At 51.3% G+C, this 15,986-nt stretch overlaps 1 protein-coding gene across 3 annotated transcripts; it reads left to right on the forward strand.

The window, feature by feature from the left end:
* The first annotated feature begins 894 nt into the window (after nucleotides 1–894).
* On the forward strand, nucleotides 895–14,430 carry TMEM61 (transmembrane protein 61). 3 transcript variants are annotated; one of them, XM_069562042.1, is made up of 4 exons: nucleotides 895–1,408; nucleotides 4,977–5,045; nucleotides 7,697–7,875; nucleotides 14,003–14,430. In XM_069562042.1, exons 1-4 carry the CDS (start codon nucleotides 1,394–1,396, stop codon nucleotides 14,265–14,267), a joined length of 528 nt encoding a protein of 175 aa, XP_069418143.1. In that variant the 5' UTR covers nucleotides 895–1,393; the 3' UTR covers nucleotides 14,268–14,430. The 3 variants fall into 3 exon arrangements, with proteins under 3 accessions (XP_069418143.1, XP_069418052.1, XP_069417973.1); XM_069561872.1 differs by having other exon boundaries at nucleotides 945–1,408; nucleotides 7,697–8,073; XM_069561951.1 differs by lacking the exon at nucleotides 4,977–5,045 and having other exon boundaries at nucleotides 916–1,408; nucleotides 7,697–8,073.
* The last annotated feature ends 1,556 nt before the right edge of the window (nucleotides 14,431–15,986 follow it).

Here is a 15,986-nt window from a genome sequence, read left to right on the forward strand (position 1 = left end):
CAGCCTGCTCTAGCCTCCTGTGTCCCTGGGCTGGAGAGGGAATTGGTTTCCATCATTTAGGTGGGGAGTCCTAGGCCATGGCTGAAGGGAATCTGACCAGCCCCCTGGGCTCGTTGGAGCAGCTGGAAAAGACACAAACAAAACCCAGACGCCAGTTAGTCCAGAACTGCCTCCCTCTGACCCAGGTGAACTTGTTGAGGGCTAACCTGCCTATGACTTGGCCCACCCTCTGCACATGCTGCTCCTTCAGCCTGGAGGCTCTCCCCCCATTCCTACCCTTCACAACTCAGCAGTCCCCAGCAGAAGTTTTCACATACACGCCTCACCCGTGCTGACCCTTCCTCCAGGCTCCTGAATCACTTGTCCACAATACCTGCCTCCAGCTTGCACCTGTGAAAGGGTGACCTGAAGACCTGTGGGGTGGGGTCCCAGCCCTCCTTTGAGGCAGGAGTGGATAAGTTCAGAGAATTTAGGTCACACAGTAGATGGGAGGCCTTGTTCTCCAACTCCACTCTCCTTGCCTCTCACTGGCTGGGGCAGTGACTTGATTCCTGTAGAGGCTGGGGAAGAGCTTAAAGGCAGGCAGTTATTTCTGAGAACGCTTATCTCCTGGGGATGTTAGGGTTCGAAAGACCTGTGACTTGCTCAGGATGCCACAGCCCTTTCAGACTGAGCGCGATGGCTCTTGGAGGAGTTTCGTGTCCCCTTCCCAAGCCCGCTCCGTGGAGCAGTAGGGACGGGATGGCCCCCCGAGGACTGCGGATTGCAGACAGTTCACGGAGGTAGCAGTTAATAGGGGTCTTGCCTCTCCCCCGACCCCGTTCGCCCTGGGAAACCCCATCCCCAGCCAGCCGTCTCGCTGTTCCTTTAAGGTCGGGCGCGGCACCTGGAGCCACCCGGAGCCGGTCCACCAGGGAGTCTCCGCCCGTCCAGCTGCCAGCCGGGAGGACGCGGATCCGAGGAGAGGTGGGGCGGGCCGCGTCCCGGAGCCCAAGCGCAGGTTCCCCGCAGCAGTCTGCTAAGCCTGGGGCAGGAGTGGGGCTGGTCATCACCGGAGTCGACAGCCAAGCAGGACTCCGTGCGCCCCTCAAAGCCCCCACCCGGTGGCCGAGCCCCTGCGCGGTGAAGGGGACTTGGCACCGCTCCCACCGGGACCGGGACGGGACCCTTGAACCAGACCCCCCGCCGGACGTTAGCGTTTCTGCGGGGGCGTGGAGAGCAGGGCTGGGCGACGGTCGCCAGGGCCGCCCCTAACGCTAGGCGCCCCCAGCAGGCCGGAGGGACCGCCTTTCCCAGGTTCGCGCTGCCCTCGGGCTCGACAGCCACCATGTCTTCACCCCCGGTAGATTCGTCTGGCTCCTCGCGCGGGGACCACGCCTGACCCCACGGCGGGATGACTGCGCCCAAGGTGGGTATAAACTTCCTTAACCGCGCCCCCCGCCCCGCCCCCGTCTTCAGGAGCAGCTCCTCCTAAGCCAACCCCGCCTGGTCCCCTTCCCTTCTCCCTGACCTCAGTGGTTTAGTGCGCAGAGTTTGGACACCCAAGCCTCCTCCCATCTGTCTTGTGACTCGCTGGGTGGCCTTGGGCCATCGGTGCTTGGAGCCTCAGTTTGCCCCGGGGTTATGGTGAAGATAGTTCAGAACACTTCTAGTTCAGATGGTTTAGTTCTTTACAGAAAACTGCCACCTAAAGTTCTCTGGTTGGTAGTGGGGACAGTAGGATATCATTGTGCTCACTTCACAAAGGAGGAAACGGAGGCACGGAGGATCTAGGCAACTCACCCAGGGTCAGAGCCAGGCTTCCTCCTCTGTCCAGCTGTGCCACTGCTTGCCAGCCTCCCATTTCATCTTCACAACCTGCTCCTCCCCGGGGAGGCAGTAACTTGAGCTCAGAGATGTTGAGCACCCTGATCAAGATCACAGAGCAAACAAGAGTGGCCACAGTCAAAGGGACATTACTTCACCAACAAAGGTCGTCTAGTCAAAACTATGGTTTTTCTGATAGTCATGTATGGATGTGAGAGTTGCACCATAAAGAAGGCCGAGGGCCACAGAATTGATGCTTTTGAGCTGTGGTGTTGGAGAAGACTCTTGAGAGTCCCTTGGACTGCAGGGAAATCAAGCCAGTCCATCCTAAAGGAGATGAGTCCTGAATATTCATTGGAAGGACTGGTGCTGAAGCTGAAACTCCAATACTTTGGCCACCTGATGTGAAGAACTGGCTCATAGGAAAAGACCCTGAGGCTGGGAAAGATTGAAGGCAGGAGGAGAAGGGGATGACAGAGGATGAGATGGTTGGATGGCATCACCGACTCGATGGACATGAGTTTGAGTGAGCTCTGGGAGTTGGTGATGGACAGAGAAGCCTGGCATGCTCCAGTCTATGAGGTCGCAAAGTGTTGGACACAACTAAGCGACTGAACTGATAGAGGGAGTGATAACTCTAGCTGGTGGGAGGTGTGCGTGGTAGCAGCAGAAAGACTTCTGCAAGGATGTGGTGTTTGGCATGGGTCTCAAAGGGGGCTGTGAAATGAGGGCCCTGTATGGGGACAGAGGGCTCCCTAGGCCGAGGGAGCAACAGGTATACAGGAACCCAGGTGGCAGGAACTTGGTTGCATGGATTGGAATAGGAGGGAGCTGGAAGGAGGGGGCCAGCCTGGCAGCCTGAGTGCTGGATTGAGAATGGCACTTCTCTGGGGCTGGACTGGGGTCATGCCCTCCAGGGCAGGGAGCCCTTCCTTCCTCCCCCCTGATCAGGGTCCAGGGTGCACTCCTGTGAAGGGTGAGTAAACTGCCTGAAGACCACCTCTCTGAAATGGACCAGGGGAATCTTGAAGGTGAGCACATCCTGCTGATAATCCATCAGAGTCCCAATCTGTAAAAATAATGAAAACTACCACACAACAGAGCAGTCTGTCCTTCATCCAGCAGACACTGACAGCTTCCACTGCCCAGGGGTGGCAGGTCATTGTGCGCTTTGCCTGCCCATGGAGCAGGGGAATCCACATGCAGAGGGGGTGACTCACACAGAAGGAGATGACATGGCCTGCAGTGAGACCATGCTAGGGGTGATCCAGGGGCTTCTCTGAGGTTTGGAAGCATTCGAGTCAGGAAAGAGGGCAGGGCATTTTAGAAAGTGGGAACTGACTGAGCTAAAGACTTACAAATGCATCTATTCACAGCATGGTCTTGACTTTATATACTGAAAAATACAGATCTATCTAGCTGTGCACTCACAGATATTTGAGTTAGACGTGTGTGTGTGTTAGTTGCTCAGTTGTGTCTGACTCTTTGCAACCCCATGGATTGTAGCCCACCAGGCTCCTCTGTCCATGGAATTCTCCAGGCAAGAATACGGGAGTGAGTAGCCATTCCTTCTCCAGGGGATCTTCCCAGCCCAGGGATCAAACCTGAGCATCCTGCATTGCAGGCAGATTCTTTACCATCTGAGCCACCAGGGAGTCAGAGTAGACCTGGTTCAAATTTGGCATTGACCTCAGACAAGCTGTCACCCTTGCAGCTCCAGTGTCTTCGGGACCTAATGCTGTTGCTAGGATTAAGATGGGGGACACCTGTAAGTTGCTGGGTGTGGTTCCCAGCCCCTGTAAATGCCCAGTACACACCAGCTGCCACTATCATCAGGTATGCAGGCCAAGGGAGGAGGACCCGAAAGGAAGGGTCCACTGTGGACCGCGCTCATCTCTGATGGGCAGCATTAATGATATTTGCATTTTTATTCTCTTACCCACAATGAGGAACTATTGCTTTTGTAGAAATTTAAAAGCATCATAAGTTACCTTACAATGCAGGGGTTGACACACAAGCTGTATGCTGCTTTGGTAAAGTCTCTCATCTTCCTGGACTCACTCTCAGTTCAGTCGCTCAGTCGTGTCTGACTCTGAGACCCCATGGACTGCAGCATACACACATACACACTTCTTTTAAAAATTTTTATTTTTTAATTGAAGGACAATTGCTTTACAGAATTGGTGATGCTTTACAGTTGCTTTACAGTTGGTGATGCTTTACATCACCAACTCCTGGAGGTTGTTCAAACTCATGTCCATCGAATCAGTGATGCCATCCAAGCATCTCATCCTCTGTCATCCCCTTCTCCTCCTGCCTTCAATCTTTCCCAACCTCAAGGTCTTTTCCTATGACCCAGTTCTTCACATCAGGTGGCCAAAGTGTTGTAGTTTCAGCTTCAGCATCAGTCCTTCCAGTGAATATTCAGAACTGATTTTCTTAGGATGGACTGGTTGGATCTCCTTGCTGTCCAAGGGACTCTCAAGAGTCTTTTCTAATACCACAGTTCAAAAGCACCAATTCTTCAGTGCTCAGCTTTCTTTATAGTCCAACTCGCACATCCATACATGACTACTGGAAAAATCATAGCTTTGACTAGATGGACCTTTGCTGGCAAAGTAGTGTCTCTGTTTTTTAATAAGCTGTCCAGGTTGGTCATAACTTTTCCTGCAAGGAGCAAGCACCTTTTAATTTCATGGCTGCAGTCACCATCTGTAGTGATTTTGGAGCCCCCCCAAAAATAAAGTGTGTCACTGTTTCCACTGTTTCCCCATCTATTTCCCATGAAGTGGTGGGACCAGATGCCATGATCTTCGTTTTCTGAATGTTGAGCTTTAAGCGAGCTTTTTCACTCTCCTCTTTCACTTTCATCAAGAGGTTCTTTAGTTCCTCTTCGCTTTCTGCCATAAAGGTGGTGTTATCTGCCATAAGGGTGGACTCAGTCTAGTCATTTGCAAAACAAGAATTTCTTTCCCTGCCCCGACCATCTGCCTCAGTTGTGGTCAGATGAGATGCCAGGTGTGAAGGGGAACTGTCAAGTGTCAACATATAGGTGAGGGGTTAAACTGTTACCGATTTGCTGGGGGGTTTTTTTCTTTCAGTTTTTCCTTCTGACAGCCTTTCCTCGCTGTCTTTGGAGAGAGTGTAGTGAGGTTCTTTTTCTCCCCCAGAGAAAACGCCTTGAGCTGGAGATAGGAGGCACTTGCCCCATTGACAGATTCACAGGAAGAGAACCAAAGGTAATTTACAAATGGCATGCTTCTATATGCTTCTGGTGGCCTGGAGGCTCAGGAAGATTGGGGTCCACTCCTTGAGCACCTCATTTCATGTATACATTTTATCTTTCTCGCTCACATGTGTACATAGACACACATACACACTTTTTAAAAAATTGTTATTTTTTAATTGAAGGATAATTGCTTTACAGAATTTTGCTGTTTTCTGTCAAACCTCAACATGAATCAGCCATAGGTATACATATATCCCCTCCCTTTTGAATCTCCCTCCCATCTCCCTCCCCACCTCATCCCTCTAGGTTGATACAGAGCCCCTGTTTGAGTTTCCCGAGCCATACAGCAAATTCCTGTTGGCTATCTGTTTAACACTTGGTAATGTAAGTTTCCATGTCACTCTTTCCATACCTCTCACCCTCTCTCCTCCCCTCTCCCCACGTCCATAAGTCTATTCTCTATGTCTGTTTCTCCACTGTTGCCCTGTAAATAAATTCTTCAGTACCATTTTTCTAGATTCCGTATATGTGCATGCACATGTTTTTAAACACATCTGGAAACATGCCCTTTTGAAATCTAAAGTCTCACCTACTAGATCTTGAACACTTTGCCATGCTCTTCAGCTCCCTGAGCATGCTTCTCTGGTGGCTCAGAGGTTAGGGCGTCTGCCTGCAATGTGGGAGACCTGGGTTCAGGAAGATACCCTGGAGAAGGAAATGGCAACCCACTCCAGCATTCTTGCCTGGAGAATCCCATGGATGGAGGAGCCTGGTGGGCTACAGTCCACGGGGTCGCTAAGAGTCAGATACGACTGAGTGACTTCACTTTCAGCTCCCTGAGGAGTGTGTCTTTGAATGACTGCACAGCAGGGCATCGTTCAGATGTACCCTGTTAGGCTGGGCAAGCCCCATTTGGAAGGCTGACCATTAGTCTTCCTGAGGTCTATGAGTCCCCGGCCCTCTCCTTCACTGGCTCAACTTGTGGGCGAGGAGAGGGGGATTCTGTAAGTCTTCCTGCAGAGCACGCATCCCCATCCATCTATCTGTATGGATGAGGAGACAGGTCAGGCGCAGTCGGGAGGCTTTCCCAGGACACGGCTGGCGAGCTGCAGAGTAGGGCCAAAACCAGACTCCAAGGCTGGGTGCTGCGGCAGTATTCCCTCCCCTCTCCCAGTCCCTCCCAGCTAGGAGAGGGGCTTTTCACCCAACAAGGTTTATTCAGCAACACTCTTTCTCATTTAGGAGATTTTCTTCAACACCTGTTTATGGAGCAGCTTCTATGTGCTAGGCACTAGGGGATAGAGCTGTAAACAAGGCAGATACAGACCCTGCCCTCAGGGAGCTTGCTGTCTGGTGAGGACAAGACACAAAGAGAAGTCAAACAGACAGATAACAGCTTGGACAATGAAGGCCCAGGGGACTCTGAGTTTAAAGTGTCCGCTTTGAAGGCTTCTTGGGTGAGAGTCAAGCTGAGCGTGGAGAAGACATTGATGATAGCAAGTTACCAGGGAGAGGGAACAGCGTGTACAATGACCTGGATGTTGGTTTTGGAGAAATCCTTTCCTGTCTGTATAATCTGGAGCCAGGGTTCCTCCCAGGTGTTTTTTTCCACCCCCTGGGCATTTTGTTTTTCCTCACTGAGATAACACTGTGTGCTTAATTTGGCACCTAAGTTGGAAAAAGTCAGATATCATAAGAATTTCCCTCTGTTAAATATCTGTGCTGAGCTTGATTTTTTTTTTTAAATCAGCCATGAATATTCCATCTAGATTTTATGCCATGGTTTATTCACCCTTTCCCTATAGTTGGACATTTAGTCTCTTTCCAAATTATGACCATTAAAAATAAGGCCACAAAACCATCTTTTTGCATGAAATTTTGCTTTGTGCTGTGAATCTCAGCTCCAGGCTTCTCAATGCCCTTTCCCCACTGGCGCCGGTACCTGCCCCCAGTTTCAGTGTCTTCCTCTGTCAGATGGAGATTTGAAGTTGTTGTTTAGTCACTAAGTCATATCCTACTCTTTTGCAATTCCATGGACTGTAGCCCACCAGGCTCCTCTGTCCATGGAATTTCCCAGGCAAGAATACTGGAATGGGTTGCCATTTCCTCCTCCAGGGAATCTTCCCAACCCAGGGATCCAGCCCAGGTCTCCTGCATGGCAGACAAATTCTTTACCAGCTGAGCCACCTGGAAAGCCTATTAAATGGAGATAAGAGCATCACCCTTTTGAGATTGTGACCTGGGTGAAGTGAGACAACGCATAAGCAGCAAGCCCCTCTCCTGGCAGGCCTGGTGGACCCCACAGGGTTCACTTTCCTCCCTCCCAGCCTGCAGGAGACGCAGAGAGGAGTCTCATACCCACCAAGCAGATGAGGCCTCTGAGTCCTGGGGGAAGGCCGGGCAGGAAGGAGCCACACTGAGTCCTGCCAGGTCCCAGGTGTGGTGCCAGGACCTTGGGACACATGGTCTGTGGCCTTCAGAGCAGCCCTGGAGGGCTGCGAGCATCACCTCCATTCCACAGACGAGGAAGCAGAGGCACAGAGGAGTCAAGCGACCCCTCTGAGAGCGCACAGTGATCTCAGGCAGGACTAAAACCCACGTCTGGTACCCAGCAGGCGTCTCACAGCGCTTGTTTCCTCTTTTCTCTCCTTTCCTGTCCAGACTTGTGACAGGGCCCGCGTGGCCTCCACCCTGAGCTACTGCATGATGGCCAGCGGCATGGTGGTCCTAGTGGCTGGGACCCTCTGCTTCGCCTGGTGGAGTGAAGGGGACCCAGGCCCCCCGCAGTCGGCCCCGCCCACTGGATACCCTGAGCCTGAGGCCCCTGGTGCCCTGCTCAGGTCGGTCAGCTTCTTCTGCTGCGGCGCAGGTGGCCTGCTGCTGGTCTTCGGCCTGCTGTGGTCGGTCAAGGCCAGCACCCAGAAGCTGCCTCGATGGGACCCATACCACCTCTCCAGGGACCTGTATTACCTCACTGTGGAGTCCTCAGAGAAGGAGAGCTGCAGATCTGGTGCAGCTGTGGGGAGTGGGGCCCACAGGTAGGGCTCGGTCACACCATTAGGCATTTACTCAACAAACTCCCATGGGGTTTCTCCTCTGGTCTAGGCTTTAGCTATGCTTTGGGGTCCTGGAGGCTGATCATCACTCCTGGAAGTGTTTTAAGTCCCTTGACAGAGGCAGGCTTTGACAAACCAGAGTAGTTAAAGCTGTGAAATAGGGCAGATGTGGTCCTGTGGGACATGAAAAATCCAGGAAGGCTTCCTGGAGGAAGTGGCAGTAGAGATTAGCATGGTATTGGGCAGAGTAGTGTAGGGGTTAAGAACTTACCCACAGGAGTCAGACCCATAGGGATCCTCTCCTGGTTCTGTCACTAACTAGCTATGGGACTTCAGGAGATTATGCAACCCCACTGAACCTCAACATCTCATCAGAAATGAAACAGGAGTCATAAGAATGACAAATGTAGCAAAGTCCTGTATAGCAGTTGCACGTTGTTGTTGAGTCGGTGAGTCCTGTCTCACTCTTTGCGACCTCATGGACTGCAGCACACCAGGCTTCCCTGTCCTTCACTATCTCCTGGAGTTTTTCAAACTCACGTCCCTTCAGTCAGCAATGCCATGCAATCCAAACACCTTATCCTCTGGCTCCCCCTTCTCCTCCCGCCCTCTGTCTTTCCCAGCATCAGGGTCTTTTCCAATGACTCGGCTCATAGTACTTACCTGAGATGATGTATATGAAGAACTAAGCCCAGAGCCTGGCACACGATAGATACACAGCAAATGTCAACTTTTCCTTAAGCGGATAAGGTGGAGAGAGGTGTCTTAAGCAGGCAGAGGAGCATGTTCAAAAGCCCAGGGATGAGGTAGGGAATGGAGAAAAAATCTTACATTGACATAATATTTCTCATATTTTTCTAAATCACTCCCTCCCAGGAGACTGTTTAGGCCTTTTCCCCTTAATCCTCCCTCATGGAATGTTAATACCACAGATACACTATATATCTGGTCTGCATGTATATCTGTGCTTCATACATAAGCACAGTATCAGCAAGACTCCCAGAACCAGTTTTTGCCCTGTTGAGAATGCATGTGTCTTACATGCTCTTATTATGTACTTACTCTTTCACCAAGTGTCTGCTGTGCCTGCATATATCAGGGGCCTGCATGCACCTTCCCCAGTCCAGCCCACCTGCAAGGTAAGAATGACTACAGAAAAAGAAGGTAGGGTTATACAGCTAGAAAGTGGCAGAGCCTGCTGGCTGTGAGGTGTGTGTTCCCCTATACCACTCTGTAAGCACTGGATTTGCATGCACTAAGGGCTAAACCAGATGTCCATGAGTTGGCCTGGGACCTGGGAACTCTTCTTCCCTGAGTGAGAGAGGAAAATGCATCCTGAGTTAAAGAAGGTAACAGATTAGTCCCTGCTACTGGCCTGTGACTCCCTGAGGTCACAGACAATAGCATGTTCAATGGAAGTCCCTTAGTCCAGTGGTCAGGCCTTGATTTGACGTTAGAGGGAAGGGCAGGACCTTGGGGCCTCTTCACTTCTCAGATGAGAAACCTGGGTCTCAGAGAGACCAGTGACCTACCTGGTTACACAGTGAGTTATTGGTTGGAACCAGATTATGCCTCAGGGTACCTGTCCTTCCCCACCCAGCCTGACCTGAGGACAGAGAATGGGTGTTGTCAATACACACAGTCATGTTGATCCAACAGGGTCTGGGCCACAGCTGCATGTCAGGTGGAGGAACTCAGCCTTCTTTCCCAGCTGAGCCAGGGAGGAACTCACCCACTGCAGGGTACTCATGGTCCATCAAGTTCAGAGACCATGTCTTAGACTCAGAGCTGGGATGGTTTCATGTTGGTGAGGCTGCTTCTGCTAATGGTTTTTTCTTGTCCCTGGGGCTGAGCCATCCTGGCCCTCCTACTGAAAGCCCAGCATCTGGGCCCCATGGGAAGGTCACTTAGCTGTCCCTGCCTCCAGGCACCTTGCTCTCTGTGGGTAACTCCAGGTTCAAGACAAAGGCCATCTAGGCTGATGACTTGGGTGGGCCCATTTCCCTCTTGGGGCCTCAGAGTCCTTATTTATTCATCTGCTTATTCTTTCATGCATTTCACCAACATTTACTGAGTACCTAATTCTGCAGGGCACTTACAATGAAGCAGTGGACAAAATAGACAAAACTGCTACTCTCAGGGGCTCCCGTATGAAATGTGAGCCCTAGATGAAGTGTCTGGGTGGGAGGCCTCTGGGATTCCCCACTCCCAACCACAGTGAGAACAGCAGGAAAAAGCATGGGTCTAGTCGGACATAAGGCTGTCAGTGTCTACTCTTTCCTAAGCTGTGTGTTCTTGACTTAGACTCTCTGAGCCACATCTAGTTTTTCCTGTCTGGAATTTTCCCTAGGATTGCTGTTAGGCTCAAATGAGATGATAGATGGGGAGGTGAATTTACTGCAAAACTCAATCCTCTTCCTTTGCTTTTATTTGATGATGTACTTTCATGCCCACTGATTTAAGCCTCACTGATTAAAAGGCAATGTAAGGTCCATTTTACAGATGAGAAAGCTGAGGTATGGAGAGATTAGGGATCGGGTTGGGGAGGTGTGATGGTTGGCGTTGGCTGGGGCTTTGCCGCTTAGTTGATGTGTGGCCCTAGCTTACCTGTGCGATGACTGACCAGGCTTGTCACGAACGTGAAATGAGATTAGAGAGCTTGAGTGTAGGGCAAATAGTGCTTCACCCTTGGCCCCTTTCCCTACTATGTTTGTCTGACTGAGCTGAATGGTGGAGAAGCTGGTGCTAGGCTCGGATCTCCTGTCGCCTCCAGGCTCAGTGAAGCTTCCTGAGCACAGAGACCACAGCAGCCTGCCTGCCCCACCCAGCTGCAGGGAGCTGTGTCCAGAATGCTCCATGAATGGGTCTGCCCCTCGAGTGTGCGATGGGGTCCCCCTGCCTCGGGCTTCATGTTTGCCAAGCTTCTGGCTTCCGGGACCATGCCGGTGACCCGGGGCTGGGTGGGCCCAGCTGGCTAGGTGAGATGGTGTGAGGGCTACTGTATCTGCCCTCTGAGCAAACTTCCTGCTGTGGGCTGGTCTCACCTGGCAGCTGTGCCCTGCCCTGCCAGCTGTTGCCTGCTGAAACAGTGCCAGGGTACCCAAAGCCTGCCTTGTGTCTCCCAGGCTTGGAGAAGTAGGGAGTGGCTGGGGCATGGCCAGGAGGTGAGCAGGGCAGGAGATGTGGGCTTCTGGAAGCCTAATCACCCATATTTTCCTGAGTGTTGTTAAAGCATTTTCCCTTTTCCTGAATCTATAAAATAGTAATTGTTATCCTCATTTTATGGATGAGAAGAAAGAGGCTCAGATTGGGTATGAACATAGCCTAGGTCACGTAGCAATTGAACCTAGCTTGCCTGCCTCCAGGAGCAATATTCTTTGTCTGCCCTCACTTCAAATGACACTGTGAGTCAGAGGCGGGTGGGACCCCTTATCAGCTTCCTTGTCTGAAGTGCCCTGTATTACCTCATTTAATCTTCACATGGTCCTGTGAGGTCAGTGCCTGTATCATGCCTGTTTACAGACGGGGAAACTGGGGCTCAGGTTAATAGAGTTACTGACTGTTTGCAAAAGTTTTCACTTTCATCTCAGGTTTAAAGGATTTGTTAACAAGCCACTCGTTATATACAAGTAAATAATACAGATATTTATTAGAGAATTGTCTAACTTATTTTTAACATACTAACATTAAAAGAAAAGAGAACTAGACCAGAGAATACATCACCAAGTTGGGTTTTGACCAACATCCAGACTTAAACAGCACTGGGACATCCCGGGTCACAGCACATCTAGAGTCCCAATTGGGAAAGGGTCGCAGGCAGCGTGTCGGCTCTGTGGGTGAGACTTCAAAGACTGCAGTTTGGGGTTCCCATTTATAATCCCAGGATGGTGGCAAACTGACATCATCATCAATCTGTGACCAAACTGCAGCTCTGGCTTCTTGTTGCTGCTGCTGCTAAGTCGCTTCAGTCGTGTCCGACTCTGTGCGACCCCATAGACGGCAGCCCACCAGGCTCCCCTGTCCCTGGGATTCTCCAGGCAAGAACACTGGAGTGGGTTGCCATTTCCTTCTCCAATGCATGAAAGTGAAACGTGAAAATGAAGTCGCTCAGTCGTGTCCAACTCTTTGCAATCCCATGGACTACAGCCCACCAGGCTCCTCCGTCCGTGGGATTTTCCAGGCAAGAGTACTAGAGTGGGGTGCCATTGCTGGCTTCGTGTTAATTGCTGTTTACTTTGTCTTGTAAAACTTGGAATGTTGTTAAGCCTGGGGCGTGGTTGGCCGGGCCCCCTCTAGTGGCTCAAGAATCTCCAGATCTCTCCCGCATCTTATCTCTGGTGCTGCAAGACTTGCACTCACGGCAGACAGTCACTCACAGTCAGGGCAGTGCCCAGGCAGGTTAGAAGCAAGGTCAGAGGCCTGCTCTGCTTTGTCTCTGAAGCCTAAACAAGACTATTCATTTAATTTCCCTAACACTGACCCACGATCTCCCACCGAGAATGTAGCTGAGCAGGGAGCTGGACCAGCCAACACTGTGACTCATAATCAACCTTAGAGACGCTTGGGGTGGGAAGGGACCTCCAGAATCACCTGTCAGCCCCTGTATGTGGCAGTATCTTCCCAAAGCAGAAGCAGCCCAGACATAGGATCAGTGACATTCTTACCCCCAAGGTCCTGGGAAGGGAAGGAGCACTGACTCCCCACAGGTGATTCTCCAGGGCCCTGAGAGGACGGAGGGTCAGCCTCGTTTCCATCAGCTTTGGTGTGGCTGGGATGCAAGTGACCTGTTCTTGGAATCTAGAGGGCAGAACCTGGTCAGAAGAGCCTGGATGGATCTCAAGTCCCTCCAGGGTGGTTCATCTAGGGGAGGTGGGGGAAAGTCACAAGAAAGCCAAGCTGCTCAGTGATAGGTATGGTTGACTGGGTAGATAGTGAGCTCTCTGTCTCTGGAGGTATGCAAGCAGAGGTAGTCACTTAGCAGACTTACCATATCAGGGCCTCAAGCATTCAGATGGGCAGGGGAATTAAGGTCTCCCATCTTTCCCTGAGCGGCTGCAACTCTAGACCTTGTAAGGGAGATTGCAGTAAGATGGAAGTTTTTCTCCCCATGGATCATCATTTAGTTTTTCAACAAACAACCCCCCTGCCCCAGCATCAATCCCTGGACACTTTTTTTTTTTTTTAATTTTCTTCAAATTTCTTTATTGTTGGCTTTTGTTAATCAGGTTACATTTAGTCAGTTAGATAATTGGCACTTGGAAGTTTTGCTGTCCAAAAGAAATGATCTCCTTTTGGCATCTGTTTTTGAAGACAATGGTCTGCTTTTCTGGTTGCCTGATGTCCTCTGCCAGCCTACAGAAGTTGTTTTGTGGAGTTTGCTCAGTGTTGAAATGTTCTTTTGAGGAATTTGTGAGGGAGAAAGTGGTCTTCACGTCCTATTCCTCCGCCATCTTAGGACCGCCCTCAATCCCTGGACACTTAAAGTCAGTTCCTGCCCTAGGGGACCACCAGGTGGGGTCAACGCAGTGACAGAGGGGAGAGTCCTGTGGGGGCGCAGAGCAGGGAGTGGGAGCTTGGTGAGGGGAGGTCAGCAGAGCTCCCCAGAGGAGACTCCAAGGACAAGCGGGAACTGACAGGCAAGCAGGGAAAGTATGAGGGAGGTGGGAAGGACTTCCCCTGCAGAGAGAATTGAGGAGACAGAGGGTGTGACGAGCCCGGGTGGAGAGCTAACTGAATGGAGAGCTGACTACAAGGGAGGGAGAGCAGAGTCTAGGAGCTGAGGTGGGCAAGGGGTGGTGGCTGTCAGGTGTTTGCGGGGCCCAGGGAAGCCTGTAGCCTCCCTCCCCCTCTCCCTGGTGTGCAGTCGGGTTTTACCCCACCCCTGTTGATAGCCTCTCTTCTGTTCCTCTAGGACCCCAAAGGTTATTGTCCCCACTTACGAGGAAGCTGTGCGCTGCCCTCTGGCTGGGGGACTCTCGACACCACCTGCGTCCCCTGTGGAGGAAGACCTGGAGTGCAGTGCCTCAGGGGATGCCCTGCCTGGGGCCCAGCCCCCCTTGCCTCCACCTAGCTATGAGAGCCTCATCTTCGCTACTGGTGGCATCCCTAGAGAGACAGCACCTGGGGCTGCCTGCTCCCTCACGGGCCCTGTTCAGATTGCAGAGGGTGGAAGTTAAAGTCTTCTAGCAGGCCTGGAAGCTGGAGACCAGTGATGGGCCTCTTCTAAGTGTCTGGTCCAGTGCCTGATACACACAGGCAGTCAACAAATACTGCTGAATGCTGTTTTGTTTTTTCTATTGCTGTGTAACAAATGGCTGAAAATAAATCCATTTTATCATCTCTCATGATTCTGTGGATTGCCTGGGCCCAGCTGGGTGGTTCTACTGCCCCTTGTGATGTTGGTGGGGCTGCAGTCCAGGGGGCCCAGTATGCCCAAGATGGCACTTTCACATGGCAGTTACTGTTGGCTGTCAGCTGGGAAATATTCTTGTGCTGATGAGGAAATTGGGGCCTAGAGGCAGAGCCAGGACTGGCCCAAAGTAATACATTGAGTTTCAGTTATACCAAAAAACATGAACTCTGAATTCAGACCATCTGTGCATGAGTTCCACCAGGTACCCGCTGAGTGACTTTGGACAAGTGACTATACCTTTCTCTGCCTCAGTTTCCTCATCTGTTAAATGGGAATTACAGAGGCCCCAGCTCCTACCTGAGTGAGCTGAGTTTTGAGCATTAAATGAGATGATAGCAGGTGACATTATGAGATCACGCTGAACCTGCAGGCTTGGTGTTAATGTAGCAAACAATAAATGCAGACTTCTGAGCTCAGCAGCAGCATCTCTTAAGCATGCAGTGATTGTCGGATTTTGTTAGTAGAGGTAACTACCCCCTCCCCCTGCCGCCCCACTAGGCGCCTCTGCTCCTAGACCTCCTGTGACAGGGAGCTCCACACCTCTTCTGTATTCCAGATATGATAGAAATGTCTGCTTCCAGAATGTCATACTCTATTCACAGATGAGAAAACTAGCCCAGAGAGGTTAAGTAACCTTCCCAGGGTCACTCCACAAGCAGGAGTTCAAAGTCCTGGGGCTCAGTCAACTGTGTAGGTACAGCATTCCCTGAGGAGCTTCCCATTTGCCAGGCCAGGCTCCCTGCAGTTCTTTCACATCCTCAAGCTCTTTGCTACAGGCAGTGTCCCCATTTAACAGGTGTGGAAACTGAGTCTAAGAGAGGTAAAATCACAGAGAATAAAAGTTTTTCATATAAATAAATGTGTTTTCATTCAGGCCTGGTTTGGTTCCAGTCCTTGGATCCTCCCATTTAGGCCTGGACCAGCTCGTTACCTGCCATCCCATTTCCCTGTTCTGCCAGGGTCCCCTGACGTCTCTTCAAAGTTTAGTGGAAAGTGTTAGTCATTCAGTTGTGCTGACTCTTTGCAAACCCATGGACTTATGGCCCACTAGGCCACTCACCCATGGAATTCTCCAGGCAAGAATGCTGGAGTGGATAGCTATTCCCTTCTCCAGGGGATCTTCCTGACCCAGAGATCAAACCCGGTCTCCATTGCAGGCAGATTCTCTACTGTCTGAGCCACTGGGGCAGCCCACTGGAGAGAATGAGCCTGATCAATCTCGGATCTGTGACACCCCTCCTGGGCTCAAAAGCCTGAGTGGTTCCCAGTCACTCTGAGTAATGAAACCTCTAATGAGGATGGTGTGGGTGGGTCTGGGTCCCCACCCTTGCTCTCTGCTGCATTCGTCCCTCCTACGGGCCTTGGCTCCTGTCTTCTCTCTCTGGAAGTTCTCCTCCAGGCTTACTTCTCATACCCCTTACATCTTTGTCTGAACCTCTCTTCAAGATGCTATCCTGAGCCAATCTTTTAAAACTGTTATCCC

Source organism: Ovis canadensis, chromosome 1 (genome assembly GCF_042477335.2).
Source record: "Ovis canadensis isolate MfBH-ARS-UI-01 breed Bighorn chromosome 1, ARS-UI_OviCan_v2, whole genome shotgun sequence".
Taxonomy (NCBI): Eukaryota; Metazoa; Chordata; class Mammalia; order Artiodactyla; family Bovidae; genus Ovis; species Ovis canadensis.